General features: G+C 38.0%; 1 protein-coding gene across 1 annotated transcript in view; it reads right to left on the reverse strand.

Annotated features, from left to right (window-relative positions):
* The window catches only part of ADGRG7 (adhesion G protein-coupled receptor G7), a 99,968-nt gene that overhangs the window by 72,031 nt on the left and 17,047 nt on the right, over positions 1–10,890 (reverse strand). The window contains exons 2-3 of the mRNA XM_055085566.1: positions 4,487–4,599; positions 3,329–3,433 (exon numbers count right to left, since the gene is read on the reverse strand). Of these exons, the coding sequence (XP_054941541.1) occupies positions 3,329–3,433; positions 4,487–4,599 (218 nt within the window). The remainder of the gene's footprint in view (positions 1–3,328; positions 3,434–4,486; positions 4,600–10,890) is intronic.

Genomic DNA, 10,890 nt, shown 5'->3' on the forward strand with positions numbered 1-10,890 from the left:
ATAGATAAACAACAAGGGTTTACTGTATAGCATAGGAAACTATATTCGATATCTTGTAATAATGAATAATGGAAAAGAATCCAAAAAAATACATGAATATATATCTGAATCACTTTGCTGTACACCTGAAACTAACACAATATTGTAAATCAACTACACTTCAATTTAAAAAAAAAAAAGAAGAAGAAATAAAGACAATGTTTGCAAAGATGGGAGCAACCACCTGCTCCAGGACACATAACCCCTTCACAATGTGATTTTACTGCTCCTCCCATCAAGAAATCAAGTCTGTTCCTCCACTTCCTGAATCTAGGCTGGCCTTCTAACTTGCTTTGACCAACAAAATGTGGTAGAAATGACATTGTGTGAGTTCTAAAACCTAGATCCTCAAGAAGACTTGAACTTTGGGTCTTTGCCCTCTTGGAATGCTATCCTGAGACCATCATATAAGGAAGAAGGTCTAATCTACTGGAGGATGAAAGGCCACGTGGAGGAGAACTGAAGCCCTCCAGCCAACAGCCAGCATCAATGCCTCATATGAGTGAGGTCACCTTGGACCTTTCAGCACAATCTAGTTGCCACAGACAACCCACAGGACTACGAGGAATTTAAATCTTTATTAAGTCAGTAAGTTTGGGGTGGTTTGATACACAGCGATGGAAAAGTTAATCAGACAATCACTACAAGAATATTTCAGGCAGATACCACTTGTCTTGATTTTTAAATCCGGAATTCAAAAGACCGGTCAACTATTCACTTCCTTTGAAGTCTGCAAGGAAGGTTTGCCTTCCAATAGCTAGGGACATAAGGGATTTGAATTGGATGTGATAGAGAATACTAGGCTGAGAGATCAGAAACAATATGAAAAATTTCTACTAAATATTTAATTATATGTTGATCTTTCCTTCTTTATCCAAATCTGGATAACACCTGGAAGGCAAAGAGTTCTATTGTACTGCAGCATCTAGTCTATGTGTTGCTGGCTCCCAAGAAATACTTGTTGACTCATTAGGTTTATTTCCTAGGATTATCACCTGAGCCTCTGTATTTCAATGTCCTCCTACGGCTAGTACTTAAGAGGCTGTTAATAGATTAAATCACCTCCAGCTGTCATTAAAGGGACAGCTGATTAGTAGATGAACTCTCCTCAGGACCAGCTTTGGGAAACTACTTAAGGGGGCAACCACTAGAAATATTGAAACTAGAGATTGCTTCTACAACACTTAAAGAAGAAGGTTAAAGTCACTCATAAGATTGCTCCACCTCTACTCTATGACATAATGAAAATTTTAAACATATATGTAGGATGTTAATTTTTAAGTGGTCATAGTTCAAATGCATCTTTTCCTCTATATTACCTACAAGTATGAACCTACCTACTCAAGATCATTGAAAAGTATTTTGGTCATTTGCTATGTAAAACCAAATAATTAGAAGTAATTATTAATACTAAAGCAAATATGCCAATAGTTGGAATCTGTACCTTTACATTATTTTATGGGCTCAGCCTGAAATTCAAAGGTAAGTATAATAAACATTTTCATAATAGTTACTCAGAAAAGAAAAATACATATCCAAATGAAAGATGGTGATTCTCTTGTCCCCAAAAAAGTAATATCTTTCAAGCAAGTGTGATGTCCCTTGATGGCTATATTACTGACATTTTTACGCTTCCTGATTCAACAGCACAGTTATTTTTTGTAGCCGTATCTGTTTTGTAAATTATAATGAAATATTTAAGACACAAAAAAACATAAAAATTACAACGGTAGGACTTCCCTGGTGGTGCAGTGGTTAAGAATCCACCTGCCAATGCAGGGGACACAGGTTCGAACCCTGGTCCGGGAAGATCCCACATGCCTCGGAGCAACTAAGCCCGTGCGCCACAACTACTGAGCCTGCGCTCTAGAGCCTGCGAGCCACAACTACTGAGCCCGCGTGCCACAGCTACTGAAGCCCATGCGCCTAGAGCCTGAGCTCTGCAACAAGAGAAGCCACCACAATGAGAAGCACGTGCAGTGCAACAAAGAGTAGCCCCCACTCACTGCAACTAAAGAAAGCCCGCACACAGCAAGGAATACCCAAGGCAGCAAAAAATAAATAAATAAATAAATTTTAAAAAACAAATACTATAAAAAAAATTATGACGGTAAGTATCTATGGACATACCACAGGAAATAAGTACTAATACAGCTGAAGCTCTTCTTTTACCTCTGAGCTTTTAATCAAGAAGATGGAAGGAACTATGTAAAGAGTAGAATCATGAATACTTGAGTAAGCATAACATATGTGGGCAGAGGCAATTTAGATTCGGCAAATGGAATGCTGGTCTAAATAATTTCTTAGAATAAATAAGGTAAAGAAGGACATAGGAAGGAGCAGTGCATGCAATTTATTTAGTGTTTCAAAGAGCCCTTGACACACATAGAAATAAATATCTACATAAAATGTGAAAAATTTTCCCAGGTTCATTATTGGAAGAAGTTCTATCAAACACTTGCATAAACATCTAGAATTAGTTACTGAGATATCCGGTTCTGCAGGAAGTGGATGATAACCTGCAGAAAGGTGTGAGAGGCAGGAGGATTGGTCAGATGAAAATCAATGCAAACCAAGGACTGTTAAAACATTTAGGGAAAATCATATGGCATAATGGGCTCTAAGCTGTCAGGAAAGGGGTCTATGAATTTAAAGGGCTACTCTTAGAAGATATTACCCAATCTGGCATTAAAATCATATATGTCGTCAAAATGCTAGATATCATCAGGGAGCATGTTAGAAATAGAAAATATCATTTGCTCCTTTATTCTTGGAAAGCCTCTGTGCAAGCAAGGTTGTCACGCTTCAGGAAAGGTATGATGAAGCTAGAAAATGTTCCAAGATGGACAACTAAAATGATCAAAGAGATGAAGGACTCCTAACTGTGAACAGACTTAACTGCAATTCTACCTAGAAATATGAAGTCTCAAAATAGATATGGAGTAAATCTACAGTCTAGCCAATCTTTAAAATTGAGATAAATTGCGTAACAGCAGATCTTAACCTGATCAAACTCCAGGAGATGGAGGAGGCTGCAAGAATAAATCAATTGAAGAATTAAAAGGAATTTACTACTGATCTATATTTCAGTTTTTAGGAAAACTGGGAATTACGTGAGGTAACACCCAAAACTTTGAACACTGGCATCACGAAATGGAGCCAAACCCTTCCACAAAATCTTCCTTGATGCCTCTTCTAGGGACCTAACACCAGTTGGAGAGATGATAGGTATGACCCAGCATAGCAATTCATATGCCTAAACAGAGGAGATGCTTGGAAAAGCACATACCATTCAGAGTGCTCTTGTCACAAGTTTGCAAGGAAGAGCCATATCTTCCCACTGGAATTCTGTCAAAAGTAAAATTCTCATAGGTACTGTTTTCACAGAAATTAACTATAAGGGAAAGAAAAAATATTCTTCATCATAAATTCATCATTAATCAAAAAATTTTCAATATAAATTTTCACTTTTCTTTCTCAAATTTCAAACCAGATAAAAGTCAAAGTTCAAAACCTCTCCAGTGTAATTTGAAGGGTAATAGAAGGCTTATAGGACTCACTGACCAGCCAGGAACTACATACTTTCTTATCTAGTTAAGTTACTACCATTACAATAACTAGTATGCCCGATTACAGGTTCCAGTTAAAATGTGCACAATATATAACTCAGTAGAGGTGGGATGTGATCACTAACACATCAGAAAGGATAGTGTATCAGATTAGTTGAAATCTTGAAAATCAAAGATATAGAGCCTACAGTGGCAAAGGGCATCATGAGGGTGTGGGTTAAACAAAAAGCTAAAGTCATGGGGTATGTGGGATACACTGGCTGGTTGGAGGGCAGGTAATTATAGGAGTGAGCTTCTAGGGCTCTGAATCTTAAGCAGGCAGCATGAAGTGTGTAGAGTGTTGGGAAGCACACTGCATATCAAGAAGTGGCTTTGAACTTTGATTCTGAGATACCATTGACCGAAGTCAAGCCACTAATTTAATAACATCTCTCCAAGAGAAAGGAAGAAAAAACAAACACTTCATCTATGTATATACTTGGATAAGAAGATGCCTCTTGATTTCAGAAAAGTTAAGTATGTTAGAATTATGATATTTGAAATGGGGTAATATGGCATATCATCAATTGAAAGGAGCTGAGAAAACCATATTACCCATTGCTCTATAGTAGACACTGCAGTCAGAAAGAAAATCAACTATGAGTTTTACAGAGAAACTTGACAGTTGAGAAAGAAACGAGGTGTATTGAACATACAGGTAAATAGCACAAGAAAACTCAGCTTTTACTATTGAGCTAATAAACACATCTTAAATCCGTCATCATTATGCCCATTGTTACTGCAGTCATTAACGGAAGCTTCAAGAAGCTTTGCTGCTGTCCTTATAAACACAAGAGTCACCTAAATCTCACACCCTAGTATTAGCCCAAGTAACTTACTGATTGTACATCTCCATCCTTTCCACTCTTCTGGACAAATGCATCTGCCGTTTTCCCAGGTTCCACCATTCTTGCAGAACTCTATAGGGGTGCTTGATGTGGGGTAAATGTTCCTAAAGAAACAATAAATAACAGAATAGTATATGAACTGGCCAATTGGTTTTTCTTTTGGGGTCTGTGGCCTTTAATTTCTATATGTAAAACCATTATTTTGAATACCGTTGCTGAAAAATATTTTTTGTAAGATCATCAAAAAATATATACACTGAGAATCTACACAGGGTATACAGTGCTTATACAATGTTGTGGGAGAGGCCACAACAGTGAGAGGCCCGCGTACCACAAGAAATAATAATAATAAAATAAAAAATAAAATACAGTGTGTGTGTGTGTGTGAAAATAAATAAATAAAAATAAAATTAAAAAATAAAAAATAAAGAAGTCAGATAAAATGTAGGCAGGATACAAACAGCAAAAATTCATAAACAGGGAAAGTTCTGATGTGTCCAAGAACAGAGAAAAGCTTCACATATCAGGAGCATTGGTTCTACGTGGATCAACAGCAGGACATAAGCTGCATTGTGAGCAGCTTTATAGAACGAGCTGAAAAGATTTAACCCTTCAGGGCAAGCTGTGACAGAGTGAGAAAGTGGCATGGACATATATACACTACCGAACGTAAAATAGATAGCTAGTGGGAAGCAGCCGCATTAGCACAGGGAGATCAGCTGGGTGCTTTGTGACCACCTAGAGGGGTGGGATAGGGAGGGTGGGAGGGAGGGAGACGCAAGAGGGAAGAGATATGGGAACATATGTATATGTATAACTGATTCACTTTGTTATAAAGCAGAAACTAACACACCATTGTAAAGCAATTATACTCCAATAAGGATGTTAAAAAAAAAAAGATTTAACCCTTCAGGAGCCTAGAGGGGTCTTAAAACAAGGAAGTAACATAGTAAGGAATGTTTTTTAGGAAGATATCTCAAGCAATACGGGACGTGACTGAGGCTGGGAGGCAAAGAAGACCTGCTAGCTAAATGAGAACCTGATCTAAAACAGTGGCTCTAAGGAAGTCAGGTATCAATCAACTCAGGAGCATCCTGAGACTTGACTGTTTGGATCTAGTGACTGGTTATTTGGAGTTGGGGACATTGGGGACACTGGGGACTCTAAATTGAAAGACAGGGTGGATGGTGAACAAATTAACTAAGCTTATGAATACAGGAAGCAGAGTTCCAGTTCCAATAATGATGGAGTAGATTGTACCATATTAACCCTCCCCCAGATGACAATTTTAAACACTGGACAAAAATTTAAAACTAACTACTTGAGGACATTGGACAGCAATAAAAAGCAGAGAGAAACTGAAGCCTATTCCAAGTTTATACAGTCTCTCCACTAAGAGCACTACCCAGTCTGTATAGCAGGAGTGGCTGAAACACCAGCAGAAAGCCACAGTCTTAACGGGTCGAGGTATGAAAGGAGACGGTCTGGGGCTACCACACAACTGGAAATTGAAGGGAGATATCCCGGAAAGGAGGGAGCCATATAGAAGGGAGATTCAAAGTCTGGGTGTAAATTCCCCTGCAATTTGGAGGGAAAAAATGACTTAAAAAAATAAACAGAGCTTCTGGGACATGTGGGACAATATCAAAGAGTCTAACCTATAAGCAAATGGAGTCCCAGAAAGGGAGAAGAGAAGGAATAGGGCAGATAAAATATCTGAAGGAATACTGGTCAAAAATCCTCAAACTTGGTACAAGAAGCGCAGTAAAGCACAAGCAAGATAAATGCAGGGAAAACCACACTTAGACACATCATGGTTGAACTGCTAAAACTCAAAAATAAGGAGAAAATACTGAAAGCAACCAACTACCAGCCCAGACAGCTTTACTGATGAATTAGGGAATAAATAATACCAATCTTGTATAAACTCTTTTAGAAAAAGAGAAAGGGAGAAACTTCCCAAATGATTTTATAATTCCAGGATAACCCTCATACCAAAATCTGACAAAAACATTATAAGAAAAGAAAATTACAGACCAATAAAACTCATTTACACAGATGCAAAAATCTTTTTGAAATAGTAGCAAATCAAATCCAGCAATATATAAAACTGACAATCCATCATGACAAAGTGAGATTTATACCAGGAGTGCAAAGTTGGTTTAACAATAGAAAATTAAGTATTTAATTCACCATATGCCAAATTAAAAGGGGAAGACCATATGATCATTTCAATAATCATAAATTCAAAAATCATTTCAATAAAGGGGCAAAAAGCATCCAACATATTTTTTAAACTCTCAGCAAATAAGGAATAAAAGGGAACTTCTTCAAACTGATAAAAATCATCTGTGAAGACCCTACCACTAACATCATACTTAATAGTGTAATATTGAATGCTTTCCCCCCTAAGACTGACAGAAAAGAGTTTAATATAACTGTTGTAACCACATTTATTCAACATTGTGCTGAAAATGCTGACCACTGCTATAGGTAAGAAAAAGAAATAAAAAGCATAAAGAAAGGGAGAAATAAAACTATCTTCTGTTGCAGATGACATCATCAAATACATAGAAAATCCTAAGGTGTCTCAAAAAAAGCTGCTAGAAGTAATAAGTAAATTTAGCAAGGTTTCATGATACAAAATAAACAAAATTATGTTTATTTCCACATGCTAGCATCAAATAATTGGGAAATAAAATTATTAAATAATTTCCATTTAAATTAGCTTACAAGTCATAAAATTTTTGGAAATAAATTTAACAAAATGTGTGTAAGATCTCATCACTGAAAGAAATTTTAAAAGATCTAAACAAGTGGAAATATATACCATGTATGTATGAAAGACTCAAAGTTGTTAAGGTGTCTATTTTCCCCAAATTGATAAGGCCAAAATCCAAAAACAAAAGAACTTTTTTGTAGAAATTGACAAACTGATCTTAAAGTGTTATTGAAATGTAAGAGACCTGGAAAAGCCAAAATAAACAGGGAACTCTACTCAATACTCTGTAATGGCCTATATGGGAAAAGAATCTAAAAAAAGAGTGGATATATGTATATGTATAACTGATTCACTTCGCTGTACACCTGAAACTAATACAACATTGTAAATCAACTATACTCCAATAAAAAATTTTTAAAAAGTAAAAGAAGAACAGAGTTGGATGACTGACATTACTAATTTTATTACTTACTATACAGCCATAGCAATCAAAACATTATGAGATCATCATAAAGACAGCCAGATATACCAATGAAATAGAATAAAGAGCTTAGAAATAGATAAAACATATATAGTCAGTTGATTCTTTAAAAAGATTACAAGGCAATTCAGCTGGAAAAGGAAAAATGTTTCAACAAATGGACTAACTGGATTATATACCACACTCAAAACTCAATTTGAGATGGACCAGAGACCCAAAAGCAATAGTTAAAACTACAAAGCTTCTCTGAGAAAACAGGAGAATATCTTTGCAACTTTGGGAAAGACCAAAAAAAATTTTTTTTAAAGAGGACACAAAAAAGCACAAAACATAAAAGAAAGAAATTGATAAATTGTACTTAAAACTAAAAACTGCTCAGCAAAAGACACCGTTAAGAAAATAAAAATGGAAGCCACAGACCGGGAGAAAATATTTGCAGTACTTTTCTGACAAAGGAAGTGTTTCTATAACTTTAAATTAGGATTGTAATTTGTAAATTGTAAAGAGTACACATTACTAATAAGAATACAAACTACCCACTTTTTTAAACGGACAAAAGGGCTTCCCTGGTGACGCAGTGGTTGAGAGTCCACCTGCCGATGCAGGGGACACGGGTTCGTGCCCTGGTCCGGGAGGGTCCCACGTGCCGCGGAGCGGCTGGGCCCGTGAGCCGTGGCCACTGAGCCTGCGCGTCCGGAGCCTGGGCTCCGTAACGGGAGAGGCCACAGCAGTGAGAGGCCCGCATACCGCAAAAATAAAAAAAATAAAAAAACTTTAAATGGACAAAAGATTTGATACACAGTTCATAAAAAAAGATATATGTAAGGGCACTAAGCACATGAAAATGATCAGCATATTAGTCATCAGAGGAACGCAAGTTAAAACCACAATGAAATATCATTTCACACCCAACTAGAACAGCTAAAATTACAAAACAGACGATGCCAAATGTTGTTAAGGATGTGAAACAACAGGAACTCTAGCAAACTGCTGCTGAGAATTTCAAATGGTACAACCATTTTGGAAAGATGTTTGGTAGTATCATAAGGCTAAAGATACACCTACCTATGACAGAAATTCAACATCTAGATAGATATGCAAAATAAGTGGAAATATATGTCCACAAAGAGACTTGAATGCTTCTATTACCTGCAGTGCATGCTATCGTATGCCACCTGGATCCTCCTCTTTAGGACTGAAGCACTAATTCCTCCAGCCTTGGGGGATGTCGGCAACTAAGAAAACAGCTGAATCCTTTTCTAGAAATTGCCCTCAACTGAAGAGAGTCAGCTCACCCAAGAGCCTCATGACACATACTATGACTAGTCAATACCAGGGAATAAAGGCTCAACCCGCAGCCTCAATACCTCAAAGAATATATTTTCCAAAGATAGCTGTACTATGTATTCCATCTCACTCACTCTTCCTATAATGATGATACTTCTCCACTGAGAGGTAGGTTTATGTTCTCTCATTGAATCATGTGGATTTTTGTATCTGTCTTGACTAATAGTGTGAAAGAAATGTGTTGTGTGACTTCCAGGCTGGATCATAAAAGGTGATTTGGCTTCCACCTAGCTCTCTCTCACTCAGGACAGATGCTTTAGAAGACTTGAGCCTACAGGAGACATTTAAGAAACCTGGCTACTCTGAAGCCTCCATGCTGGAGATACCAAGGGGAGAAACTACACAGAGATAGAGAGAGCTGAGGAGCTTCAGCTGTTTCAGCTTGTTGGGTCTTCCCAGCCCAGGCACCACACATGGGTGAAGAAGCGTTTAAGATGACCCCAGCTCCAGCCACCATCTGAGGGCAACTTTATGAGAGATCCTAGTCCAGAACTACCCAGGCATGCTGCTTCCAAATTCTGAACTCCGAAAGATAATAAATGATCATGGTTGTTTTTTTTTGTTTGTTTTTTTTTTTTTTTTTTTTTTTTTGTGGTATGCGGGCCTCCTTCTGCTGTGGCCTCTCCCGTTGCGGAGCACAGGCTCCGGACGCGCAGGCCCAGCGGCCATGGCTCACGGGCCCAGCCGCTCCGCGGCATGTGGGATCCTCCCAGACCCGGGCGCGAACCCGGTTCCCCTGCATCGGCAGGCGGACGCGCAACCGCTGCGCCACCAGGGAAGCCCCATGGTTGTTTTAAGCCACTAAGTTTTGGGATGATTTCTTCTGCAGCAATAGATAACTAATACAGAGGGCAACTCTCGAGGGACATCCCAGCTTCAGCTGTGTTGCAGTTCAATTTCTCCTTCCACCCAATCCTGCCTCTGTTGCTCCCCTGCGAGTGCTGATCCCAAGAACACCCGTTGAAACCTTTATGCAGAAAAATCTTCAATTCAGAATCTGTTTTCCAGGGAACCCAATCTCGGAAGTTTTATTCATGGTAGCCAAAAGAAAAAAAAAAAGAAGTAAAAGAAACCACCCAAATAGTCCATCAACAAGAGACTGAATAAACAAATTATGGTATATCCATACAATAGAATATTGATCGTTTAGTAATAAAAAGCAATACGTACAACATAGATGAATCTCAAAAACATTATGTTAACAAAAGTATTCAGACATAAAAGAGTAAATCCTATATGGTTCTTTGCATGAAGTTCAAGGATAGCAAAACTAACCTATGACGATAAAATCAGAACAGTGTTTTCCCAAAGGGTGGGGAGTAGAGGTGGGGAGATTGGCAAGGAACAGCTACAGCTACCATAAACAATGAACACAGCCTAACTCCTAGCCAGACACACATAAAACCGCACAGTAAAGGCCTGCACCTCAATTCCTTTTCTTTTTTTAAAAAATTTCTTTAATTTTATTTTCTTTTTTATACAGCAGGTTCTTATTAGTCATCAATTTTATACACATCAGTGTATACACGTCAATCCCAATCGCCCAATTCATCCCACCACCACGCCCACCACCCCGCCGCTTTCCCCGCTTGGTGTCCATACGTTTGTTCTCTACATCTGTGTCTCAATTTCTACCCTACAAACCAGTTCATCTGTATCATTTTTCTAGGTTCCACATATATGCGTTAAGATTTATTTGTTTTTCTCCTTCTGACTTACTTCACTCTGTATGACAGTCTCTAGATCCATCCACGTCTCTACAAATGTCCCAATTTCATTCCTTTTTATGGCTGAGTAATATTCCATTGTATATATGTACCACATCTTCTTTATCCATTCATCTGT

Source organism: Physeter macrocephalus, chromosome 1 (genome assembly GCF_002837175.3).
Source record: "Physeter macrocephalus isolate SW-GA chromosome 1, ASM283717v5, whole genome shotgun sequence".
In the NCBI taxonomy this organism is placed as follows: Eukaryota; Metazoa; Chordata; class Mammalia; order Artiodactyla; family Physeteridae; genus Physeter; species Physeter macrocephalus.